General features: G+C 42.8%; 1 protein-coding gene across 2 annotated transcripts; it reads left to right on the top strand.

Moving 5' to 3' along the window:
* The first annotated feature begins 683 nt into the window (after positions 1–683).
* Positions 684–26864, top strand: LRP3 (LDL receptor related protein 3). Of its 2 annotated transcripts, XM_030470367.1 has the most exons (7): positions 684–1315; positions 6269–6316; positions 11961–12099; positions 19537–19745; positions 20023–21109; positions 22307–22439; positions 23349–26864. In XM_030470367.1, exons 1-7 carry the CDS (start codon positions 787–789, stop codon positions 24159–24161), a joined length of 2958 nt encoding a protein of 985 aa, XP_030326227.1. In that variant the 5' UTR covers positions 684–786; the 3' UTR covers positions 24162–26864. The 2 variants fall into 2 exon arrangements, with proteins under 2 accessions (XP_030326227.1, XP_030326228.1); XM_030470368.1 differs by lacking the exon at positions 6269–6316 and having other exon boundaries at positions 1190–1315.
* Positions 26865–27167: the final 303 nt, after the last annotated feature.

Raw genomic sequence — 27167 nt, 5'->3', positions numbered from 1 at the left:
GATGCTGTTGCTGGGTTTTCTGGGGCTGCCGGTGTCTGTAGCTAGATGAAACCACTGCTCAGCAACTGCAGCACTTTGCTCCTTGGAAGAGAGCAGCTGTACCACTATCAGAGGAGGTTGGACCAGTTTTCTGGGGATGTGAACACCTCCAAATGGCAAAAAGTGAAAAGTTCAGGAAATATGTGAGGTAGAGCCGGTTCATTCCATCAGGTTGCGGCCTGAACAAGGGTTACCTTTCATCTTTCACTGTCCTGCTCATGAAGTTCATGGTTAACTTTGTCATCTTGCTGCTTATTGTGAACACGAGACTGTCGGTTTTCAGTGGAACAGGATGGGTTTATGTAATTTATATCGACCCAAATCGTGTTGCTGCGATCCGTAACCCTGTTTGCACAGGCAGGGCCTGGCAGGGTGCATGTCCCATCCCTTCGGACGAGCTCTGAAGGGAGCGGAGCGCTGCGGGCACAGCCCCGTTCGTGGGGCGGCTCGCCCCGAGCACGCTGCCCATGGCAGCTCATCTGAACCCTTTAACGCGTTCGCTTCCGCCAGCCGCGTCCCCGGCGCCCCACTGCCGCCCGAGCACAGCTTCAGCGGGAGCTCCGCCAGCGACCGACCCCCAGCTCGGCTGGGTCGAGGCTGCTCCCCGGCAGGGGGGGCCGGCGGGCCGCGGCGGCGCTGGGCGCGGCCTCCCGCCATGGGGCCGCGGGCTCCCCGCAGCCCGCCCGGCGGAGGGGCAGCCCCGTGGAGCGCGGCGGGGGCCGGGGAGCGGCGGGAGCAGGGCGCCCCATGCCGGGCGGCAGGCCCCGCGGCCCGGCGGTGCAGCGCGGGCGGGCGCGGCCGCGGCCCGTGCCTTCCCCTCCTTCTCTTGCCTTCCTTCCCTTCCCTTCCCTTCCGCCCCGGGCCGCGCTCCGCCTGCGCCGCCCGCCGGCTCTTGGCGGCCCCTCAGGTGCGCGGAGCGGGGCGGTGCTCCCCTCGTCCTCCGGCCCGGCCGCCGCAGCTGCACGGCGGGCCTGTCACGTGGGGCGGCGGCGCTGCTGCGGTCTGTCCTCCTCCACCTGCCCCGGGGCGCGGAGCGTGGCCCGGCCATGGGGCTGCGGCGGCGGCGGCAGCCGGCGCCACTCTCGGCCCCGCGGCGGGCGGGCCGCGCCGCCGGCTCCAGCGGCTCGGCGTAGAGGAGAGGCGCGCGCGAAGCTGCCGCGGATCCCCCCCCACCCCGCGCTGAAGGGCAGGCAGCGGCGGCGACCCGCCATGGAGAAGGCAGCGGCCGCGGAGCTCCGGCAGGGCGCGCTGATGCCGCTCACCGCCATCTGCCTGGGTGAGTGCCGGCCGCCCGCTCCCCTGCGGCGGGGCATGTCCGGGCACGGCGGGCGGAGAGGGGGATATCTGCGGCGGTGCGGGAAGTTACCGGGGTGGGGAGAGCGGGACGGCGACACACAGAGGCGAGTCGGCGAACCCCCCGTTCCCCTCCTCGCGTTCAGACAGACGGGGCTAGCGCGGCCGCGGGTCACTCAGGGCGCCGTATTCGCGGTCCCCGGCAGTGGGGAGGCCGAGCGGAGCCCTGCGGAAACCAGCGGCTTGCCCCTGGCTTTGAAACCGCGGCGGTAACCCCGCATAGCACTTGGAAAAAAAAGTTTATAAGGCATCATCGGTGCCCTCCCCTGGCTGTAACTCTGCGAGGCGCGGTGTGGGCAGCGGCTCCCGGCCCGTTCCGAGCCGCCTCCCCGGCCGCGCTGCTCGCCTGCCTGTCACTTGTCTGAGTGGCAGGGTGGAAAAACATCACACGCACACACACACCAGTTCTCTGCCATATTCTGCTCTCCTCCCTTCCTTCTGCTTGAAGCGGTCGCTCCCAGCTCTGCTTCGCAGCAGGTGTTAAGTTATGGCAGCGTGATGAAGCGTGTTACTGGTTTCCAGTCTGTCAGCCCTTTCTGTCAGGGGAGATTGTTTTTGTTCGGGAGAAGCCTTGACACCGATGACAAGAAAGAGTGAGAGAAAGGGCCCACGTATTTAACAGGGGCACGTAGAGATGGGGAGTTACTAAAGCCGACTGCTTCGTTCTGTGTGTGTGCCAAAGGGTTCTGGTGCTGCAGCATTGTCCAGTACTGGGGCTGCTCTTAACTCTCCTGACGGTTGTTTGGTAACTGCGGCAGCTCCTTGAACTAGAATGTGCTGAAACCACAGCCATGTGCTAATAAAGTGGATTAGAGTTCATTTTTAACAATCCCAAATGACAGTTACTGTTTGTTCCATAAATCATCAGAAGTGAGTATCTGTGGCCAGACTGCTTGTTCTATTTTTGTAGAAGTGGAGTTTTTTTATACCATCATTGCTTGCCTAGAAAATGTAGGAAGTTGAAGTTTGAAAGCTGCTCTGGTTACTTGAAATGTATCTATTTTAATTAACGGAAGTGCAATGTAAAAAGCTATCTAAACTACAAAACAGTTTGAACATCCGTTCTAGCTAGCGTGACTGTTTTTTTGCAGACTCTTAAAGGGATGTCAGAGATGTGCACAGCATGAGAATAGCGTCTGCTGCGTTGTCCATTTAAAGTTTCTGCCATATCTCTTATTTTTTTGATTTGTGGTCCAGTCAGATCTTTGTTAAAGCTTTTATTATCTAACAGAAATAGAATGGTTATTGTTAAAATGACTAATAAGATAATAAAAGATTATGTAAACTCTAGAGCTTAAGTGAGAACAGTTCTTTTATTTAGCTGTCGGTAATGCCAGATTGAAAGTTTGGTAGATTTCTGCTTTCTATGACTTCTAGAATTTCACTGTCTAGCTCTTGTTTTCAGCTTGTATGTTTTATTCCTATGCCTTGCACAACTGACATTAGTGGAAATGGAGAAACATGAGAGGTGGGAAGCTTGTAAGGTATTCTGCTTCAGTGAACCCATAAGAATATAATGCTGCTGCTTCTTTAAGGGTTTTTATATTTTACTTCCTGCTTGTCTGTCCTTTTCTTTCATCCTTACTTTTGGTTCTTGCTTCTTGCCATTCTTTTCTTGTACTTTTTGCTTTCCTGTAGGCTGTATGTGGTGTTTGGTTGTATCGATGCATTGCCACTGACCACTGCTATATGTGACCGTGTCTGTAAACTGCTGCTCCAGAGTCTGGAACTGTTCTTGCAACTATTCTGTCACGAGGCCATTTTGTTTCGCATTCTTGAGAAACTCTGGAGGACTTAAAAAGTCATCAAATAGGAAGTAATCAAAACAGCGTAGCTGATGCCTCTTCTGGCTGTGGGAAAAGCCTGGTAGCTGTCATCTGTTTTGGACGTGCCAAGATGTAAATTTCCCTTTTGATCCAAATAACCGCTTTCCCAGCTGAAAACCTCACCCTGAGAATTATTATTAGCAATCCAAATGAATGGCACGGTAAGTTCCCTAAGGGGAGTTCAAGCCGACTGAACCACTTCTGTGTTTTTTCTGGCTTTCCCATAACTCTGCCCAACAGTTAAGAAAAAGAGCATCTAGCAAACTTTCCAATATACCTCTAGTCTCTCACTTATTTGTCTTTTTATGAGATTTTGTTTTGGTAAGAGACAAAAAAACCCAGGAAGGAATGGCTGGTCATTCTTTTGGGCCTCTGACGCTTTTTCTCTGACGTTGAGAGCTGAGTACTTCAGAAAATGCTGGCTTACAGCACTCTTGTTGTTTCATTTGATGGTCTTGAGTGAGACCAAGAGTGAGGAAAACAGATATTGGAAACCGTGAGCTTTATCAGTGGCTGGGCAAGTACCTCTTGTGAAACCTAGACTTTGTTTTAAAGAGTGTTTTTGACTGCTGACTTCCTAGTGTGAAAGAGTTTGAAAATGAGAGCAAAGAACTAGCAACAGCAGCCAAAAGATGTTTTGCATTTGCAGAGGTAAAAGAGCATGTTTGGGGTTGTCTTCCTTAGGTGTCTGCCAGGCCTGGCTTGCAAAGCTTCCTCTGACTGTCCTTCTGGTTGCAAACTAGGGTTATCTGACAGACAGTCCCAGAAGAAAGGAACGTGGCTCTGAGTTGGCTAATTCCACTCTATCACTCCCCTTGTCTTCATGCTACTTATGTCCGTTTAAAGGTCATACGAGCCCCTCATGAGCAATGCAAGGGAACCTCTGCTTGGCAGCTCATGTTCTGTTACTGCCATCAGGAAGATTTGGATAGGAAACATGAAGAAAGGTTGTAAAATGGTTGTACAGACTGAGACATTTCTGTACCGTGCGTCTTGAAACACCTCTTTCAGTTGTAGTGATAACAGTTACACAGACGATATTCATGTACTTTCTTTGGAGCAGAACAGAATCTTTAGTTTTCGTGAAATGGAATGTGTGACTTAATCACTGGTTAATTTCTTCTTATTACTATATTACTATGGTTACAGGAATAGCGGTGCTTTAATACCATGTGAGACAATGTTGTGTCATTGTTACTGCTGTGATCCAAGGTTTGTCACAAACAGACACACTGCTCTGTCACAGAGCAAGAGTTAACAGAGCCGAGCAGTTTCCTGGTGCAGGATGGTAGTGTTGCAGTTGGGTACGCTTACTGACCTATTGGAGAAGGATGGCGCTGTGAAACAAAGGCAATAATTACATGGCACATTGTTATTACCATATAACAAATGTCACTGTACATTAATTATGTAATAAAATCAGTGCTGTTAAGGTCCTTTGAACAGCCTGTTAATGCTTATTAACAGAAAGCTGCAGCTCAGATGTGTTTCTTCTCAAGTCACAGCATATGTACATTGCTCTTTCCCTTATGCATTACTAAGAGCTCAATCCTAAGCAACCACTTAGAGAAGGAGTGAGAAGTTACTGCCCTTGCCCTTGCAGTAGTACCCTGAAGTCCTCTAACAATGGGTGACGCCAGGAGCAGTCATTCTGCCTGGTTTGCAGGGTCTGGCCTCAGCCCAAGGTCCGTAGCAGTCTGTGTGCCTGCTGAAATCCCTGTCTGCATTTAGCTCTTGGAGCTCTGGATTCAGGAAGGAGAAAGTCCAAACTGGACATCCAGGCGCAAGTCAGGGAAGGAGTGCTGTAGGCACCTGGACTGCTGCAGTTTGGTAATAGTTCAGATCCCCTACTGACCGAAAACCACGACTGGTTTGCCAAACTGGCAAGCTAAGGGATTGTATTTAGCTTTTCTTTTTCCACCCCTTTAGTGGTAGGTACTTTTTTCATCTTGTGCTGGTTTAAGTTATACCAGAAAGTGGTCGGGGCAAGGGTCATTGTTTCAGGATGTGTTTGGACAGTGTCAAAGACAATGGGGGCCCCCGGCTCCTACATAATACTCTGAGACATAAATAGTGTTAATTGTCAGCAGCTTCCCAAGTGACTGTTGGGAACAGGGACGGATTCTCTTCCTCTCTTCTCCTATTGTTCATTTTTAATGATGTTTTTTACTAAATGCTGGCCAACGGATCGGCTATAAAAAGATTTAGGACTTAACACACGCAAAATAAAGCCAAAGTGGTATGGAATGTTGTAAATTAAGTTTTGGTAACCTTTTAAACCTTTCTAGTTCTTTTAAACATTTGTCATTTTATTAATAGGCCGTCTTTGTAGATTATAGAATACTGCTAAAATGAGAGCAGTTAGTGGAATATGCCAAAGGAGAAATTTTCTTTCGGCAATAACTGCTGTTGCCAGATCACTCTAATCGTCTATACTGTGAGAGGAGACTTCTGAGAAAGTGAAGAGTGTTTGGAAACTAATTTGTGAGTCAGATGTGTGTTGCAAGCACCACCTCATCCTGTTTTGATTTTACCAATGGACCTTTTTGAAAGCTTCATTGCCTTTGATTAGTCAAGGTAATCACGTTAGCTTTAGCAGTTTATTTTCAAGGTGACATTTACCTGAGAGGAACAAACTTTGCTTTATTCAGAGGAGATGTATTTAAAGATAATAATCTCATTAGTTATTTTCCAGCATTTAAGGAGGTGAAGTGGCTAGCTGTGATGATGGATGTTTCAGTGTGATTGTTCTTCTGTCCTCCCCAATTAAAAAAACCCCACAGAATAGATCAGCGGTTGTTTCTTTTGGTAGCATATTTGACAGATACTAAACTAATATTGTGTGTTGATGTTTTTTTTATAGCTGCAGTGAAGGATAATTACATGTAGCTGATTACATGACTTGCCTGTGTAGATAAGAAAAGTTCTTGCTGGAAGACTGCAGTGCATTTATATTAATACCCCAGCAACCACCTAGAACTGCTTAACTGCTGCCTGCCACCCTGTGCCACTGGAACCTGTCTCAACATTATTTTTCTGTCTTTGCACAGTGAATCTCTTCCTGACTGGGAAAACAGAAAGTGCTGTTACCTCATTAGGTAAGATGTACTTTCCTTGTTTGTATTTACTGTTCTTTCGAGTCGTAACTGTTTCTTCCGCATGCAAAATTTACTGTTTAACAAAACGGTATGACCTTGTCATATGAGAGAGAGTAACAATGACGTTTTAGGAAGTTTAGGACTTTTAAGTCTTCCTGTCACTGTGCTAGAAAAAAAATCATAAGCTTGATGCTAGGGTCATAGCATGTGCTGATACGTTCAGGGGAAAACTCTGTTTAGGCATTGTGCCTGGGAATATCAAGCCAGGGACAGAGGCCCATTCCTGGAGGAGCTAAACCAAGAATGTTAAAAATGTCTCATGAATGTCAAAGTGGAAATTCAACCAGAATCACAGCACTTAGTGTCATTTCCTTCTCTATAGCAGTACTGTGACTTGCTGACATTACGGGAACGTTGCAATCAGGGTCCTCTTAGTGATAAGGGCCCTCTTGTGCCTGTCAATCCAGTCTCATTGGTAGGCATACTTTATGCCCAAAGAGGCTGCAAGTTAAATTAAAACAGAAAAAACAAATAAGGGTAACAGGAGGAGAGGATATGGGAAAACACGAGAATAATTCTAAGGCAGTGGGTTGATTAATGTGGGAGCTTGAGCATTCAAGTCAACATGGGGGTCTGAGAGAAGGTTTTAATCAGGGAAATGTAGTAATTTTATGATTAAGTAACTTCCTTACATTTAGTTTAGGGGAAATGTGGATGAACCATGTAGGACAAGGGTTGTTTGCAACACAGTATTTCCATTCTTTCATTGTCAAAAATGCAGAATGTCATCCATGTCCTAGCCTGTTCTGCTTGGATGCTTCTGTGGCTTTTGATGGCGTTTGGCATCCGTTGGCTGTATGGCATGTGAGTTTACAAGGCATAAATTAAGTAATTATACAGTGGCTGGTCTAAACTGGTGGTACTGCCTCGGCCTGAAATATGTAATACTTCATGCAGTTGGCTCTGATGCCTTCTAATGCTGTTCTTTTGCTAGAAGCCGAAAGAGAGAGTTGTAACATTTGGCTTTTATTCTTTCAAGTATGAGGAAACCCTTAGAGTACTGGAGCCTTCATGTTTTCTTCTTGATACAGTTTTGAATTACTGTGTCTCCTGACAGTGTAACTGGAGCAGGGAAGAAAAATGATCATGAAAGGTCACTGCAATAGTGTGATCCATGTGTAGCTTCTCTTACCCTTGCCTTGAAGGATAACAGGTTAGGATAGTGCAGTTGTAAGGCAGATGACCCTGCCTGGCAGATGTTCCTTAGGAGCCCTGATAAAAGTTAGGAGGAATGCTTCTATCCTAACCACATCCTGACAAAGCACCTTATTACAGAGTTGATTTTTATGACAAGGTAAAGAGCAGTTTCTTTTTAGAAAGCAAGTAATAGCAGAAATAAGGACTTCTGGAGAGCACAGGTCAAGCCACCACCTCGGCTGTACTTGCGCAACAACTTTAAGTAAGAAAAGCTGCTACTGCTGGCAAGGAGCAGTCCTCCCCCTAAGTCCCCTCTCCCCAGGCTCGCAGTGAGCCAGTTCAGCCTGTTGGTCCAGTGGAGCGTGAGCGCAGGTTTTGTCAGATCAGTGAGTTGAACCGTTGAGCTATGTCTTTGCTTGTTCTGATGATGGGCGCAGAAGCAGCCTGCTGGAGACTGGGTAAAGAGGAGGGGAGCCTTAAATGCTTTTTCCTCCACTGGCCTAAGGGATATGCGTTAAGCAACATGTGCAAGCCCTCCTTGACGGAGTATTTGGAGAACTCCAGGAGAGTTTCCTACTGATCCTGAGATAGCTACTTGAGGAAGTGTGTATCACCAAGCGTTCAGTTGTCAGAGAAGGTTCCTTGTGGCAGGTGCAGACCATCCTTTATCCTGGAGCAGATGGTTGGGATTGTGTCCTGTGGGACTGGGGCAGACCCTAGGGCAGAAGTGTGTGAAACTGCAGGATTTATTTTTTGCTGGGGTTGTCTGAAAATGTGTTCCTGCACAGCTTAGTGCCCCAGCGCTGTCCTGTGGCGGAGCCCGACGTCTGTTCTGTTATAGTTGCTTTTGCAAAAGTAAGGAACAATATTATTCATGTAAAGTTTTGGAAACTTTCAAGTATATTTGTGGCATATATATTTGTATTTAACTGGCAGAGGGAATCTACTGCTGTTTACAGTAGAAATCCATTTGATTATTACAAAAAAACGCTTTATTAAGATTTATGCCTGCTTGACAGAAACTCTGAGCTGAAACCTCTTCTGGCATTTGTTTAAAGTTTGGCTTTTTTTTAATCTATGAAAGTTTCATTATTGTCTGTCTTCAGTATTTATCTTTTTTTAAAAGCACTATCTCAATGAGATTTTTGGTGGGTTGGTTTGCCAATCCAGAGATTGGTACTCTGTTTCTTCAGTAATCCTAAATGTGGAAAAAAAAAAATTTGGGGCTTTTAGTAAATAGGGTTTTCAGTGTTCTTCTGGGTTTGTGCAGAAAGGCTGCAGAAAGAGAGTTATAGAACAATTGTTGAAAAAGTGTTGTCACCACTCTTGTGAGTTGTCCCTGATGAATCCAGGACTGTACCTTTCTATTTAGAGACTTCCCTTTCCTTTAGATATTTTGGCAATTCGAAAAGGCTGTTGTTTATTTTCCTGAAGGACTCACAGTGTCATCCTGAAGCTCAGCTTAATAACACGGTACTTGCATATGTGGTTCTACAGACTTCATGACCAGGAGCTGAGGAGGGAAGTGAGGCTCTTTTACTGGCACTGAAACCCCAACAGTGTGAACTGTGCCCTTATGTGGTTTTTCTGTTTTGTTGCTGGCACAGAAGGCTTTGTTCCGTACAGGATTTTCTTGAAAATGTTTGTAGGTGGAAGAACAGCTGCTGAAAGTGGTGCTTGGGCACTTTACGTTGTCTGGCACACAGCAGTCAGCACACGAGGAGTAGAGGCAGGCGGCTGGTTAGGAAGGAAATTTACTGATACATTGTAAGTTCTGTAGTTGTGAGCATTGGTGGGAAATGAAAGGCATCAGAAGCATAAGGCAGCTGAATGAGATTTGGCTAAACACAATAGTAGTTTTGAGGGGGGGGATGGGTGTGTGTCCCCGGTTCGCTCCAAGAGGTTTAGGGAGCTATGGACATATTCTTTAAAATAGTGTAATTACTTTTTGACAATATGAATTCAGATTAGAGATCCATTCAAATCAGCAGCTCTTTGTAAGAGCAAAGCAGCTGTCCGTTTAATTTTGAGTAGGGCAAGTATGAAATGCTTTTTTTGTGTCAGAGGGGTAAAACCACTGAGCAGCAATGGCCATTGCCAGATGAACTGCCTGAAATGGTGTGTAGTGTCAGCCCTTGCCTTGCTTATGTCCTTAGCTTTTCACAGCTAAAGTTCTTCTGTTAAAATGGAAATTCTTTCGTCTGTTGGTGTTCCCATGTCCCATGTTCATAGCAGGTGTGCATTGTTATTAAGAAAAAGCATTTCTCTCTGAGAACCTGAACTGTCATGTTACATCAGATCCACCGCTTACCAATTAGGAAACTGTGCATTATTGCAAAAGAAAAAACGTTAGTGATCTTACTTCAAAAAAGCTGGGATACTTCAAATAACTGTTGCCCAGGATCTTTGTAAGTCCTTCTTAAAGCGGAGAAGCAGATATCTGGGGGAATAATAGCTCTGCCTAACTACGCTGATGAATGCGGGAGTGAAGTGCTCATGTGGAGTCGCCAGCATGTCAATGGGACTTCTTCAGAATAGAAACCAAGATAAGCTTGGTGTAATTACGATTCTGTTCTAATGCATATACTACGAATGAGGGATATTAATCCAAAACACAGTTTGGTACAAGGGGAACAGAAATATTTGCAGAGCTGCTGCTGGAAGCCTCTGGATAGTGCTGTCTGGTGTATTTGCTCTTTCTGTTTTGTGCATTTTGTTTCCTTCCCATTGAGACGTTTTAGTAATCTGGTAGTTACCAAATATGGTCTTTCCAGCTCCTTTTATATGGTTGCTAGTGCTAGGTTGTCTTATGCTGCTGTGATACACTGATGCAGTGACAAGTGTGTGGAGGGGCACATTTATAGACCTAAACAAACTGAGAAAGATAGTTGAAAAGTCCTGTGGTTCTTCCATTTTATATTTCTGTAACTGCATCTGCATCTCAGTATTTTTCCACTAGAAATGTGATTAAAAAAACCTTGTTTTTTCTAACTGCTTTACTGCAAAATATTCGTTTGGAAAATAGATGTTTTCCTGTATTTGTGTATTCTGTATGCTTTTGTGGCCTTTGAAACTAGTAGGAATTATATGCATATGTTCCATGGAATGCCTTGCTTGGAGAGTAAAAATAATGGCCTTTTTTATGTTTTGCCTCAGGTAAGTTACTCACCTCCTGCTTCTTATATTCCTGTGGCTCTTGCTTCAAAAGTGCTTACTGTGAACAAACACAGTGCCAGCCACGGATTTACTGGTGGGGGCATACTGCAACCTGGCCTGGCCCCAGCCAGGAGCTCTGCAGGCAGCCCTGCCACCTGACCCGATCGCAGCCAGGCAGCCTTGCCAGCATTTCTGCACCCCAGCCCGCCAGTGCAGCTGAATCAGATCTCTTCTCTGAATTGAAAATGATGCATTTATGTGGCTGAATTTCAGGCGATACTGGAAATCTGTGATTTATGATGCAGTACCGTCGGGTGCGCGTGTATAGGAGGTATAGGCAGCCCAGCCTTTTTTTTTTGACTTGCTACCTTTTTCAGCTATGAGAAAGTAAGCTTCTGTCAAAAATTGGGATATTCAGCTGCAGTCCACAAGTCATGCTGTAGATAGTAGTTTGTTTTAAAAATATTTCTGGAGAGTGTTCAGAATAGCCATTGCATTACAGAGAATTTCCCCTCTTGTAGTCTGCTGAGAGTACATTTTCCCATCACAACAGCTTTCCCACTTGTCCTTGGAACATTTTACTTTCATTTTTGAATTGCTTAATTACAAATTACAACTATTTAATGTAGCCTGAATTAGCCTGCTGTTTTCCATAGGAAGAACTGGAAGTACTTTGAAAATACTGAGCTTTATTTAGCCCTGTTTGCTCCTTTCCCTGTCTGGAAAATTTCTCCTATCTATGGGAATTCAGAAGGAATTTAGAGTCCTCAGTAACATTCAATGAAAACATTTGACACCAGAGTCCAGTTTTGTTGGGGCTTTTTTTTTTTTTTTTTTAAAGCCATTACAAACTCTTCAGGTCTGTCACATGGTCAGGAGAATAAACATGTCCAGGAACATGTTACAACAAAACGAGCTTCTAGATACTTTACACTGAATATGGATGTTCTTCAGTTGCTGCGTGACGTACCCAGCCTTTGGGAGGCTGGTAAGAAGGGTTTCTGTATTGCATCCTCGTGACAGATCCATGCAGTAACATTGATTGTAGCCTTTGGTAGATTCATACAAGGTTATTGATTGGTACTGCATTGAAATGCAGGTTACGCTTACCTACACTTAGAGTGGGTGTTTTAATTAAAAACCAGGGCAGGGAAGAAAGCAGTAAGAGGATAAAACTGTTGACTCTCATTTGTCTGCAATCCCCAGAAATTGATGAAAGCTTTTGTAGCTAATGTGAATTGTTGATTAGGCAAAGCATTAACAATAATATTTTTTTCCCACTTATTAACAGCTGCCTGCAGTGGAAAACTGGAACAGCACACAGAGAGACGGGGAGTCATCTATAGTCCTTCTTGGCCACTGAACTATCCTCCAGCTGTAAACTGCAGCTGGTTCATTCAAGGAGATCATGGAGATATGATAACAATTAGGTATGGTTTCATATTATGTGGAGGTAAATGTTTTCTTTGCTGAAATGAAACAAAATGCGAGTTCTTATCTGATATACTGGTATGAGACTGTCAGAGCTACTGGGTGGTCAAAGTAAGCTGAAGTTGATAACACTGAAGCATGACTGCAGGCTGGGCACCTCTCTTATTTTAAAAATGTTCCACTGTGTCTTGTTCCTGTAGGCTACTTCTGACATCCATTTTTATACACACAAATCACTTGTAGTCTTTTAATATATTTATCTTCGCTATACCTGTGTGAGATTTCATCCACCTCTGATAGATGAGGGGGTGGGAAGCAGTGATATATTTACTCAAGTTAAATAGTCATTTTTCTCTTCATTGCTTATAAACAGGAATAGGTGAAGGCTGTAAAACCTGGAACAGCCTCAGTGGGATCCATAAAATTCTTAGAGCAAAAATGGCTTTTTCTGTAATGTCTGGAAATAGTGCTCAGTTTAATGGACAGTTGAAGATAATCATTGCTTATTGTTACTTGTTAACCAAAAGACACATGCTTTTCTGCTTAATATTTATATCCAACAGAATTAAATAATAGTTAGCATTTGTGGTACAATTTCGGCTCATTCTGTAAAAATACTTTTCAGAAAAGACTAGAATATATTATAAATGGTTTGTTAAGAATGCTTAGGCTATAATGTCAGCATACCACATATGTGTTTAATTTCTCTGAGCTAATCGTAGTATCATTCTCAAACCAAGAATTTCTTATTAAAAAAAAAAAAAAACAAGCAAACCTAGGAAAAGGGTTTTTGTTTGGTTTTTAGTACTGTTGTATTTGACACCATCTGCTCATTCTTTGCTCAGCTGCTTAAAGGACTGCAAACCTCTTCAACTGCAGATGCTCAGCAATTAAAAACAAATCTGCCACAGATGGAATAATAGGAGGGATCCACCATCCATAGTTCAAAATAGGAACTACTCATCAGAAGTAATGAAGTAGATACCTGCCAGCATTTGAGATCCATAAATAGCAACATGCTTTTAAACCCCATTAAATTGCATTGGACTTGGGGAATTTGTTTCAAAGCAGAGTTTATTGGAAACTCTAAGAAAGCATACAGATGAGACACAGGACTTGACTTGGAGAGTAGTGCTGCAGTTTATGCTATGAGAACGTCTTGAAGCTCCCAAATAGAATTAGGATTCTCTTCTGCATGTACAAGTGTAACAGAGGCTAAAGAGACTGAGGTGCGGAAACTGGTGATAATGTGTCTATAGTTTAGATGTGTTCATAGCAATATGACTTGAAAGATTTCTTCTTAATGGGTTTGTTTTCTGTCACTGGATACAGGACTACATCCTGCCCTCCTGTGCACAAGCGAACAATGGGAGCTATGTGTTTACATCTTAGGGAGTACTGTCGTGGTGTTACATTTCTGACTATAAATGTGCTTGGAATGACTCACTCCAGCATATGAAATGCAAAATGTTACAGCATCTGAGGATTTCTTTAGAGGGTTGTACTCCTCATAACGCCAAGGACGTAAAAAAAGCAGCTGACTTACCTAGGCAAGCTGGAAAAAGGGTTCAAATACAAACATGTTTTTCTCTTAACTGTTGGGTATGCTTGTCCTAACAGTGTGTTGATAAGGGCATAAGAGTAGCCTTTTAAATTTTCCTAGGAAAATCAAACACAGCTCTTGTGATAACATCTGGATTTTGAAAGGGTTTTTTTTTAAACCCACCACCTCCTTTGTGTTATGTTATGCTGAATACGTTTCCTTTGATCTTGAGTTCTCATACACACTAAGACACCCACGTTATATAAGTATCATATTTGAGATACAGCAGGAGTCACTGAGCGATAAAATTGCGATTGAAGGTAGTTTTGATTTCTAAAACATCTGCAGTTGGTGATCATTTTTTATAAACCTGTTATTCAGCAGCTTTAATAGAACAGTGTCCAGATCGACGTGTGGATATAAGATGCTGGCTTCTGTGGCATGGTCTTCAGAAGCTTTGTCTGCCTTTTTTGTGTGTGTGTATTGATTTTCTTCATATCCTCATATTTCCATGCTTATTGTTTTGCTTTATAGTTTTCTTTTTAGCAATCCTTGGGGGAGACTTCACAAGAACAGGAAATATATGTTCTTTGTGCTTATACCTCTTTGTTAATTGTGCACATTTCAATACTTTCTTCAAGTTTGGGTGTCTGATGGAATGGTGCTATTGGTACCTGGGAGCAAGTGTGTAACCACTGTCTTCCAGGACCCTGTTATATCTCTTTAAATTCAGGTAATCAGTCTGTTAGTTATTGTTTTGGAAATGACTTGATTTCCCACCCATTTTTGCTATCTTTATGCTTGTTTTTCACAGAGGACTACATAAACCCCCTTTAAGATCAAATAAAGATGTCATATTCAGTAACTTTGTACCATCCTTTACAGGCTTTATATATGTATGTTTCCTCATATCTGAGAAAAAGGTTAAAAACAATTTTTGTTCAGCAGTTGCTGTTACCTGATGGTTGTAATTAGCCCTGATAAGGGCAGAGTATAAATGAATTGTGTTTCAATGTAGGCATTTATGGAGCTGAGAGTAAAATGTTCTCTATGCTCAGAATTCAAGACAACAGTATTGAAAAGTGATCTACTTAGTGACCCTCCCAAGCTGTCTCTTATTAATTGAGGTGGGGGGGGGGTCACCTTCATTGGCTTTCACTTCAGTGATTCATGACACTGGCTTTGAAAAAATGAATTGTTGGATACCATCTGAATTTCAATTTCTGAGTAAGACCGAGGCCTGTTCGTGTAAAGTCTTGCTGGTCTGTAATTGTATGAAGAATTGAAGGGACTGCTTCATAGTCTATTTACCAAACTCACAGTGTTTCAGAACTTGACATTAATTGGAAAAAGCTCATAATAGCCATTTATTTCATTCAGTTGTATGGCTGAGCCTTTGATGAAACAGCCCCTGTGTCTCTTGCCTCAGGTTCCGCAGCTCGCTGGTGCTTGAGAGCCAGGAACAGAATAGAGCTTTCCTGACTTCCAGGTCCTTGTGCTTCAGTGGTTAAGTAGAAGTTTTTAATGAGCCAATTAAGTCATCAGTTGTTCACAGCCGGCACTTGCTGTGACGGGTTGGCAAATAGAAGTAACTTTTCTTGCTTAATTGGCCGGTCTGTTTTATTTTGGGACTGTGCTCTACTGATCCACCCATAATATTTATTCTCTAGTTTTAAAATTAGTTTAGAGGAAATCAGATATTTAGGGTTTGGGGTTGGGTTTTTTTGGGTTTTTTTAAATATTTATTTGCTAATTACTTTCATTCAGATCTTATATCCCATATTTATCCTTTTTCCACTTACTAAGAATGCTTTTTTTTTTTTTTTGCTTGAATCTGTAGTTGCTCGTGCTTAAACTACTAAAAGGGTTGTAGGAAATTCCCTACATTATTTATAGAAGTACTTTTTTTCCCCCTAACTGCTACTGCTCCTTTCAGTGCAGATAGCAAAAAGCTCTGCTAAGCATTAGTTTTTGCAAGTAGCACATTTTTTTCATATTTACAGAGTGTGTATTTATGATAATCTGGTTTAATAAAGCTCTTTCCAGCAACATAAAAATCCTTGTCAGTTAATAGAAAAATGTCATTGTGGGCAGCTATTGCTTCATTTCAGTAAAGCAGGCAGGATCTGATATAAATATGGTTGATGCTGTAGTTTTCTGTTAGCTTCTGGAGCCTGGCTGAGGTAGCCTTTTCTTGGTGTCATACCACTGAAAGAAAAGTTCAGATTATTTTACTGATTTCTACAGAATTCTGAAAAAAAGGGTGTAGTGCTGCATTTGTCAGTTCACACTGAGTTGTTCTGATACTTGGAGCTGAATGCTTCCAGTGTTTAATAGACTATTCTTATACTTCTGTATAACATTAGGGGACTTTTTAAAAGGAATTAGCAGTGGGAGAGGCATTCCAAAAGCAAGATAACTGGAGTTAGTGCTTTTGAATAGCATCTGTCAGAAGAAACAAAATCTGCAAAATTTGGTCTGGTAATTTTGACCTTTTACACATCTCCTCCTTGATTCCTGTATTGTGTTGGAAATCCACAGTGAGAATAGCCTAAGGATCAAAGTCTTTTAGAGGATATTCTGTGTGTTAGTGTTGGGTGTTGTGTTTGATATTGCAGTTCTAAGTGCTCAAAATACCAGTGTACCACTGCAGCTTGTGTGGTAGGATGGACCTCTGGGTCCACATCGCACTCCTTCAGAGCGCTTTGATGGAGAGGGTTGGTGACTGAATGGGACCATCTTTTGCTTCTCCTCCCAAACCCTGTGCTTCCCTGCTGAAGATGGTTAAAAATACTGCAGTACTGACTGGTGCTGTGTGAGATTTTGGTGACATTATCCACTACTACTCTCTATTTCAGCATGGCTTGATTCTGATTCTTGTTTTAATCACAGAAAATGATGTGAGTTCAGGGTACAAATGATCTGAGACCTGCCTCAAGAACCGTAACTCCAGATAGTACTTTTCAGTACTTTTCCAAAGACTGTAAGATGTTTGTACAGTCCTACAAGCAGTAGGAGCACAAGACTTTGTCCCTTTTTTCCATAGTATAACCTCACTCATTCGACCACTGGACTAATGCCTTTGATACAAAAATTTGCATTTCAGTTTGAGAACATTAAACTCAGTAAGTAAATGTCCCTGTGTTCTATTTTGTGGGTAGCAGGATTAAATTATTCTTCAGAAGACTGTAACAGCAGCAGCACTGGATTTAATTACAGATGATGAGAGATGTGAAGCAGTGAAGGTTGAATGCACTCTTCAGGACTCTTGAGTAAAATAATCAGTGGGCTATTTCATGTCAGATTAGTATGGCAGAAACTTCTGACACAAAACCTTGTTGCAAATGCATTATAAAGCAAACCCCAATTTTATGTATTTATACATTCACACATATGTATTAATTTTCTTTCATATTTCTTTACGAAGGAGTGATTTTGGTGGTGAGGTTGGTTGATGGCTCACTCAAATGATGGCTTTTGGCCTTGCGTAAAATCACCATAAATTTAAATGGGGAAAAGTTTGCACCAGTAGAGACAATATAACTTACAAAGTTGCTGGAATGGAATGACAATGCCTTAATGAAAGCAAAATTTGTTCAAAATATGTCTGCTGATGAGTTTGTATGAGGTAGTTCATAATTGCTTTGACTTTGCTCTTGCCCTTAGAAGAAGAAATTTTGTAACTGCTACGGTTTCTATTATAACTTTACATCAGGACTAGAACATCTGTATTTCAGAGAAATGATGTTTATTCAATGCTGTTTGAAACTCCTAAGCACCTGGGATTAAGATGTTTATTGTTTTTGAAAAAGAGTTTATTCTTGTGAATGTTCTGTATTGCCCTTTTTCAAATACCAAGGCATTTGTCAGTAGCTTGAGGATCCCTGAGAGGCATGATGTTTTCAGGGAGGCTGTTAAAGATGATGCTTCCTTGCAAGTCTATTTTGCCTCATTACCCAAGTACTCGGTTTTGTGGCTAAAGCTTGGATTTCTTAGTGAAGTGTGGGATTCTGCTTTGAATCTGTTTTCAGGTCAACAGCTGACGCTCAGGAAAAGCAGTTATCCTCTGTATGCCTATGCTTCTGCTTTGGAAGGTGGGACTAAAGTTTATTCCTCTTCCGTAGCGTTTATAATAAACAAACAAACAAAAAAGCACCCTTTATTAACAGTGTTCAATACTGCATTCTCACAATGAAAGTGAAAAGTGTTTGTTTGTTTCCTTGAAAGAAATGCATTTTAATGTAAGGTACAGACAGCTTATTATATAGGCAAATTCTCCCCTGGATGTGTGCAGTCTGTTGTGTAACCACACTGTGGGTGAATTATTTACTTGATAGACAAAAGTAGCTGTTTTCAGCAGAGTGGGAAAAATAAGTGGCTGTGGGACTCGGCTGGAGTGCTGGGAACTGGGTAAAATAGGTGAACACATTGTTTAGTTCTTTGAGATTTGTCCTGGTATATCTAAAATAACTATAGAAGTAAGATTTAGTAAATGATCTTGTTTGTATCGCACAGGCAGAAGTTTTTCTAGTCACTCCCTGTGCCTTCCCAGTTCTGAGTTTCCATTTCTTGATTTAGTGAATGTTCCCTTTTCTAAAAAAATGTTGTTGGGCAGATAGGTATTTCTAATACTTATCCCCAAAGTCCGCACATTTGTCTAAAACTTCCTTGCAAAATATGCTGGTTTCAGAAGCTTGATGAGATTGCTTATAGCAAAGAATTAGGTGCTGTGGGAATATTTCTTCCCAACTGGGAAGATATATAGAGCATGTGGGAAGAAAAGAGTTTGGAAAGAGAAGGACATATTTCTGGGTGGATTGTCCTTGTCTGTACAAATGTTGTTGGACATCTCTTAATTTCCATTTTAACTTAACACTTTCAGTGCTCTCTTACTTTGCACGCTCTTGCTGATAATTTTGGTTTTGAGAGTTATTAAGCTGGTATGTTTGGCAGAACCTAGAGGTGTGTGTAGGCTGGATCTTCTGCTTGAATTAATTGGCTAGTTTACGTAGTTGCTGCTCTTTCCCTTTCACCTTCAAAGGGCAAGATGTGGCAGGCATTGAAAGCCTTTTGTAAATGCACAGTGATATCAGAAAATGATTTTTTCCATTTATCTTTTTCAAAGAATTTGTCTTTAATATTTGTGAAAAGTCCTTTGTGGAAGGAGGTCTGTATTTCGCAATAGCTTTTCAACCCTTCTGAAATTTCTGTGTAGGTATTTGCAATGAGTACGCACAAACTTCTGCATAGTTGGTTTTGTATGGCTGAGTTAGATGGAAGAGGACCAAAATTTATTTCCCAGAAAGGGAATATTTTAGTCTTTGAATTAAAAAAATAGTGGTGTTAGGCTTCAGGTTCCATTTCCACCTCTTGCAGCCCTATTTTCTTCTTGCCCTCTCCCTAGCTTGAAGAGTTGATTTTTCTCTCATATTTATCCCTTTAGGGTTCTTTGTACTGCTTCCTGTTGTTCTTTTTCTAAGACAGTAGTCTCCCCATAGTTTCATAGTTTTAAGGTTGAAAAGATTAATGCTGAAATTAATCTACCTTCTGTATAATGTATTCTGGAATCTTGCTTTTACTCGAATCTATATTTTAGGAAGCAGTTTTGTTTAAGGACTGAGTAAAAGAGGAATCGTCCTTTCAGCCTTTGGAGCTACTTGACATGCTGTTTATGCCTGTGATATAGGTACTTTTCCAAATTGGGGGAATTTGAGTGCTCTGTTTATATGTACTCAAAATACTATGGGTGTTTCATTATCTTTGAATGCGATGTCTTTATGTCAGCACTGCTTGGTGCAGAAAGTCAGCTGCTATAGCCCTTTTTTCCTCTGTTTGGCTTTGTTTCAGAGACATGTCCTCTTTGTAACTTTGTGTTCTCTTTTGTTCTTTACAGTTTTAAGAACTTTGACTTGGAAGACTCTCAGAAGTGTGCAATGGACTGGTTGATGATCGGCCCGTCTTCCAAGAGGGAAGAGTACAAAGTGTGTGGATCTTCCATACCTCCGTCTTTCATCTCTGCAAGGGACCATGTTTGGATATTTTTTCACTCGGATGCAGCAAGCTCAGGACAGGCTCAGGGATTTCGCCTTTCTTACATTAGAGGTAAATCCTTACTGTTTTATTTGCTTCACTTATACACTCTCTCGCAAAACTTGAAAAGGTAGTGGGTTTTGTTGACTGGAGTCTTGGCCGGTCTTGATGGCTGTAAGGTGTTAGCATGGTAACACTGATACTATTTCCACTTGACTTTTTGACAGTATTCCTGAAGTGTACTGGTCTGTACAACTGAATGAGTCGTGACATGCAAGATAGTAGATGTGCCATCAGATGGTTCCAAAAGTTTTGCTGCTGACTTTTTTCTCCTTGCCCTCTTTCACAGGAAAGATAGGTCAGGCTGCGTGCCAGTCAGATGAATTCCGCTGTGCAAATGGCAAGTGTATTCCCAGTACTTGGAAGTGTAATTCCATGGATGAATGTGGTGATAACTCGGATGAGAGAAACTGCACTGTCCCTCCTACCGAGCCTCCGTCCAGCATCTGTCCCTCAGGAATGTTCCAGTGTAGCGCAGCCCACTTCACCAAATGCTTGATGAACGAGCTGAGATGTAATTCAGTTAAGGACTGCAGCGATGGTTCAGATGAAGATAATTGTCCTGATCTTTCCTGTGGCAAAAGACTGGGTAATTTTTATGGATCTTTTGCTTCCCCAGACTTATTCCGTGCTGATCACAGCAGATCAGACCTTCGTTGCACGTGGTACGTGGACACACAGGACAATCGACATGTTCTGTTGCAGCTTGATTTGCAGTTAGGCTACAATGACTACGTAAAGGTGTATGATGGCATCAAAGAGAGAGGTGATAAATTAATGCAAACATTTTCATACCACAACAACAGGCATTCCGTGAGTGTGGAGTCATCAAAGGGCCAGCTCACTGTCGCATATCATGCGCGGTCCAAGAGCACCGGCCATGGGTTCAATGCAACCTATCAGGTGAAAGGCTATTGCCTTCCTTGGGAACACCCTTGTGGAAGCGATGAGGAGTGTTTCACAGACAAGCAGCGCTGTGATGGCTGGTGGCACTGTCCAAATGGCAAGGATGAGGAGAACTGTCCCGCTTGCCAGAAAAACGAATACCCATGTGAAGGAAACAGTGGGCTTTGTTACTCAGTACTTGACCGCTGTAATAACCAAAAGAACTGCCCAGATGGCTCAGATGAAAAAAACTGCTTTACTTGCCAGCCAGGAAACTTCCACTGTGGGACAAATCTGTGCATCTTTGAGACTTGGCGCTGCGATGGCCAAGAAGACTGCCAGGATGGAAGTGATGAACATAACTGCTTGGTGATTGTTCCCAGGAAGGTTATCACAGCTGCTCTGATCGGGAGTCTTGTGTGTGGCTTGCTGCTGGTGATAGCACTGGGTTGTGCATTTAAATTGTATTCTCTGAGGACCAGGGAGTACAGGTAAGCATCTTGCTTTTGTGATGCATCAATAGCTGTGGTGTTTTTTCCCATTTTGTTTAAAGGAAAAAAAAGCTAATTGTTAACCAGAGAACTTGGAAAATACTGTGAAATCAATCCAAGGAATTGATGACAATTAAATAGCAGTCATTACATTAGACATAGAGAAGAGTAGTTTAAGATTTTTGGAAGTAGTGAGGGGAATGTCAGCTCTTCTGTGATCTATGAGAAATATAAATTTATTATGCAGCCTGGCAGAACCTGCATATAACTTAAATCGAAACTGTTTTGAGTAATTTCTTCTCCCCACTCTTCCCCCAGCAACAAACCACTTGCCCCTGCCAAGAATTGAATGCTGAACTGTTAGAGTGAAATCTTCGCTGAATCTGAACTGAATAACCCCTAACCTGTCCCCAGATACTCTAGTTCTCTGTTCTTCTAAAGCCATGTCCTGCAGCAGTGCAGCCTGTTCCGGGCAGGAGTTGTTTACCTCCACCATCGCTGTTGTTGTGAGCTATGCCCCCTTTTCCTGGTCCTGTATGTCTTGGTGTATGGACAGTGTGTGTGTTTCTGTGCCTGCTTGTTACATGTTCGCTCAAGCGTGGTTCTGCCCTTTTAGGGAGAGTCGTAAGTGCCTTTCTGACGCCCATCTCTTGTCATAGGCAGCAGCTCTGTGCCGTGCTACTGACACTGGTTGTGTTCTCAGCACAGTGTGCTTCACATTCTCTCCTGATCAAATCTGCATGATTAAGGAGCTGGAAAACAGCAGCCATGCTGTGTTGGGGACCTGGGTGCCTCAGTTCTGGCAGGACAGCCAAAGCTCTCTGCAGCTGCAAGCTGCTCCTGTTGTGTGATTGTTTCCAGCTCTTAATGCTGGCCTTTCCAAAAATAACCTTTGGGCCCTCCCTGAACATATTACCACTGTTATTGGTGTAAGCTGGCCAGTTGATAAAACTTTGGTTGCCACAAAGTCGAACCTGGCACTGCACTGGGTTGATTCACTGATGTTTACATCCTGTCCTCTTACTCCTTTTGCTTATTTTAGCATCCTGATAAGATTTTCCTGGAGCCTGGTTGAACATTTGTGTTTTTGCTGCTAGCATGAAGCCCTATGCAGTGCTTTTATACGTTAATCTGAGAGAGGCAGGACAAACTCACTGTTACTTCTCTTCCATGTTTTCTCTCTGGTTCTGTTTCCAGAGCATTTGAGACCCAGATGACACGATTGGAGGCAGAGTTTGTGCGGCGGGAAGCTCCACCTTCCTATGGACAGCTGATTGCACAAGGACTTATCCCCCCAGTTGAGGACTTTCCTGTGTACAATGCATCACAAGTATGGAGACATGAGTACAATGAACTACGAGCAGCCAAACTACTATAAATTAGATAGACTCAATCTGGAACTGTATTTTTTCAGTAGCTGTGCTCATTATATGGAAGTTACATAAAAATATGTGTGTTTTACTTGGAGCTGAAGAACCACAGTTACACATCTTGGTGCTGTGGGTAGTTTTGAACACATTAAATGTATTTGCTAGGGAACAGCAGTGAGATAAGCACATGCTGGTTTGCTGTGCATTAAGATAGAATGAACAGAGACAGAAAGGTCAGAAAGTAAATAGAAAAAAGGCTTTTCAAGCTGAAACTGTAAATGTGCCTGAAGCGACAGGAAAGTAAGGTCTCTAGCAGTATTTTGTGGAAATTCTGGGATTATTTTTCATTTACAAATACATTACACTGGGAAGCCATTAAGTCATTCTCTTTCATTGCTGAGTTCTCAAAAATCTCCTGCGCCCTGTCGAAAGTGTCCAACTGTGGTACAGTTCCTCGTGTGATAAAGCACTTATAGTTTATTACTTGAGTGGAAAACTAGTTTGCCTTGCCCTTTCTTCTCCTCTGTTGCCATCAGGACAACATCTGCTGAGGATCCTCTGCTGTTGCTAATGATAGAGGACTCAGTGGTCTGCAGTCTGGTTCTTTAGTGGTGATCTGATCATGTGAGTGAAGCATCTTCCTGGGCAGAGCTTAAACTCATAAAGGAAACTCTCTAAGGGAGACTCTTTTAGTACAGGCAGAGCTGTCTTTGATATTCTTACACAGTTCATTAGAAAATAGGCATTTAACAAGGAAGTGTGGGGATCAAGTCTGAGAATTCTGGTAAGGTGGAGATATTAGTGGAAAGAACAGGGTTAGGAGAAGTCTTTTGAGTATGTGTGAACTCATAGTTACGTCTGTGTTACAGGCTTCTGTGCTGCAGAACATTCGAACAGCCATGAGGAGGCAGATGAGACGACACTCATCAAGACGGAGCTCATCTCGGCGGCGCTTGGGCAGGCTCTGGAACAGACTTTTCCACAGACCTCGGGTGAGAGGACAGATCCCACTGCTGACACCCGCCCGCACTTCACAGACTACACTGGGTGATGGAATCATCAATCGTGCTGTTGGGACTATTCGAAGTCCTCCTCCTTCTCCTGAAGGACCTAGTTCAGAGGCACATGCCCCTGGCCAAGCCAGGAGCCTACAAGAAGCTGTATGTAGCAGCTTGCAGCCAGAGACTGAAAGCACAGAGCCACCGCCTTCAACCGTCTTACTGAATACTTGCACAGCAGCACATGCAGAGCCTGAGGCTGGATGCGCTGATAAGCCTTCAGGTGCTGAGACCTCTGGCAGTGAGCTTAAGCAGTCCAGTAAAGGGGATTCAGGAAAGGCTTTCAGAGATCCTTTATCTGAAAGTGTTACAGAAACGATCCATGGAGGGTCAGCATCCAGGAGGACTGTCCGAGAGGACAGTAGTTTAAGTAGAAGTCATCCACTGAGTGAAGAGCCATGTAGGTTATCCTTAAAAAGGTGGGAGTCTGCTTATCCAGACAGCCCCATGAATGTTCGTATCCAAGTGGATGGACAAAACCGATGTTGCCCTAACTCGTACCGGGAGGAGCCTTTAGGTGTTCACGTGGCTTGTTGCCATTCTGTGGAAGTGCCAATGTTAGAGTCCTCTACTCCCCTCTCTGAAATCAATACCAGTGATGACGAATCTTTACTTGTTTGCTAATAAAAATTTTTGGTTCAGCCCTGTAAATTTTGTAACTTAATTGCTTATATGACAGTGCACTTTGGGGATAGATGGTATGTACATGCTCTCAACTTTTTCTCTTAAAACCAGTGCGCTTTAATCCTGCAGGGAGTACAGTACAAGACTAAATGGGACAAGTTTTTGTCTTCCTTGCTATTCCTGAAATTCCAGTGGGGCAGAAGTAGGCCAGTATGTGATGTCAGGGGCTAGGAGAGCAAGAATGTGTCCCTGCAGTTTGGAGGCATTTCCATCCTCTGGTATTTCTTCCGTGCATTTATTCGCTCTGCATTCAGGGAGCTAGTGTTACATTGCTTTTCAAGTGGTCTTACTGAAACTAGAGTGAACTCTGTGGGAACCTGGGGCAGGTACCATTGTCACTCTTGAGTACTGAACAAATAACACTGTTGTCTTTTTAGACATCATCGTTTAAGTAGAAGTTAATAATTTTTAATTGCAAATAGTTAGAAGGAAATAAAATCCTTTGTAGCTTCCTCTTCATAGAAATTGCTGACTTCCTTTGGTCCTTCAGAAATGTTTTGATGGCCATATGTACCTTGAGGCATCTGCTAAAACCAAAGGTTCTATATAGAATACGCAGAATGATACCAAGGTGTCTTATCTGCTAAAGCTTTGCAGGAGAGATTAGCAGGGTTCAGTACAAGCGGAGCCCAGTGAACCCCAGCTGCAGCGATATTTCTGGTTTGTGTTGTCACATTAAATTCTCTGTATAATGATGTTGTGAAGGTGGAAGAATTGTTTGCTTTCTCCCCACCCTCTTTTTCCTCTCCTCCTGTCTGTTTTCAGGGACTTTATACTTGCATCACTTTGGGGATGAACTGAAGGGTCCTGAGGCTTCACAGCTGCCATTGGCTGCAGTAGGAAGCACTGAGCATTTGGTAACTGTCAGGATCAGACTTCTGATTTATTTTAAAATCTGTGACACAAGTTTGCTTGTAAATCTGCTACCTGGGTGCAGATGTATAAATCAGATTTATTTTTATTTTTAGAGGATGCTATTTTTTTTTCTTCTTTTTGTTTTAAGAACCGAAATAGGTGAGTGCCATTTTCAAAGCTGACACTGTGTGGATTGCTCAAGACTTAAATGTAAACTGGTGCCTTTTGAATTTCTAGAGTATAATTAAACGTGAGCAAGATATTTACCTGGAAGAAGGGTGACATTGCTTAACCAGCAGTGACTCAGTGCAGAACGACAGGACATTTCTTTGTGGTAGCTGGGCATTGTTCCGATGGCTGGGGCATTGGCCAGGCTCCCCTGTGCTGTAACACGAGCTCTGCTTCAGTTCCCCCATGACACACTGACAAACTAAAATGCTTTATATAGGAATTAACAAGGAAGTTGATGCTGCTGCCCTGTAAATACTCTGCTCTGAAACCTGTTTATTGCTGTAGGAATTCAAGTTGCCCAAAGTTACTAACTGAATTTGTAAAATTGAGATGGACTTTGGTGTTTGTGGACCTGGGCTCTGCTGTCCACAGGACCCTCCTGGCTATAAAGGCAGACAGGCTTTCACAGTGAACAGTTACGTTTACATCAGAGTGTCAAAGATTTTTTTTTTTTTTCCTTTAAATGGACTATATTTTGCCCTGGATCTTTTACTAGGACTCCCTTTGGGGGAGTGCCTTAAAAAGAACAAGGAATAGGACTTTGGCTTCACTGAAATGTAGGATGGAAGAATGAATCTGAAGTTGGTTTGGTTTTTTGTGTCTTCAGTTGCGAATTGGTTTCATTGATTAATTTTGCAGAAGAAATCTCAGGGTCTGCGCTGAGAGCGCTGCAGTGTCCTGGAATGTCAATACCTGAAGAAACCACAAAAGCTGTGATAGCTTATGTCTGCCCTTGTAAGCATTAAGCAGTGAACCAACCACTCTCCAAGGCACCTAAGGTCTGTTTCATGTAAGCTGCCTCCTTGTATTCAGAACTTCCTAAAATTAAACCTAAAAATTTAAAAAGTGGGAAACTGCTACTATGCCAGATGTGAACAGGAAGATCTCATTGCTCCATTCGTTTGCTCAGTGAAAAACACCACACTTTAATGAAAGTTAATCAGCTAATAAACTTGCTAAAATTTTTGTTATTTTAATAATGCTTTTCTGCACTCTTTAAAGATTTTTCTAGACAGAAGGGAAAAAAAATGTATTTAAGATAGCTTTTTGTTTTGGTTTGGTTTTGTTTTGTTTTTTAAGATACAAATCTCCCCTGTCCAAGCAGCCAAAAAACCCTCCATAAAAAACTCTCTGAATAGAGAAGAGTACTTACACTGGTTTAAGAAGATTGGAAGCTCACAGGCAGCATTAAGGGAAAAGTGACCCTCTTGTGTTTTCTCTTACTGCTGTTAAAACATGGGGCATCTGTGTTTGACTTTGTAACATTCCTTAAATATACTTGTTTGCCTTTTCTGTTCTCTGCTGTGTTGTTTTTTGTGTTATGTTTTGTTCTTTTCCCCTTCCCTTTTTTGTTTTCTTTATTTACATTGTATATATTCATTTACCCATAAAATTTTACTGTAACGAATGTACAGGTATATGGTTCAGGTGTGGCATCGTGGTTGACAATGCCTGCTGGTTCCTGGACAATGATACTTAACAAGATGCTGGGCATCATCATACTTTGCTCTTGGTTTGGATCTCTTAATTTTTAATAAAATTTCACGTGCCCAGAGACTATGGGTTTCTGACTGTCACTCTGACTCCAAAGATAGAAGGTGCCTAAATTGAACAGTTTTGTTTGACTCTGCATATACCAACCCCGCTCATTGTGTTGGCATGAATATGAAGGGTGCTGAAAAGGTGGCAAAAGCGCTGAAATGTGTGGCTGTTTAAGTAGTTAAAAAATAGTTACGTCTGAAGTACAGCCTCTCATTCCCTTCACTGAGGACAATGCTCGTGCTGATGCTTCCCCTTCCCAGTCTGTGCTTTGGAGGGTACCGCTGGTTCTATCCTGTTTTTCAGAAGGTGGAGGCCAAC

Source organism: Strigops habroptila, chromosome Z (genome assembly GCF_004027225.2).
Source record: "Strigops habroptila isolate Jane chromosome Z, bStrHab1.2.pri, whole genome shotgun sequence".
Lineage (NCBI taxonomy): Eukaryota > Metazoa > Chordata > Aves > Psittaciformes > Psittacidae > Strigops > Strigops habroptila.
The sequence above is the reverse complement of the archived record's forward strand: the minus strand, read 5'-3'. Positions and strand labels throughout refer to the sequence as shown.

What these genes read in the sequence shown, in the direction of transcription:
- LRP3 (XM_030470367.1), top strand. Translation starts at nt 787, where the DNA reads ATGCCGGGCGGCAGGCCCCGCGGCCCGGCGGTGCAGCGCGGGCGGGCG. An exon ending in AAGTGCTGTTACCTCATTAG is followed by an intron (nt 6,317 to 11,960) that starts GTAAGATGTACT and finishes ACTTATTAACAG; the next exon opens with CTGCCTGCAGTGGAAAACTG. An exon ending in CTGAGGACCAGGGAGTACAG is followed by an intron (nt 21,110 to 22,306) that starts GTAAGCATCTTG and finishes TTCTGTTTCCAG; the next exon opens with AGCATTTGAGACCCAGATGA.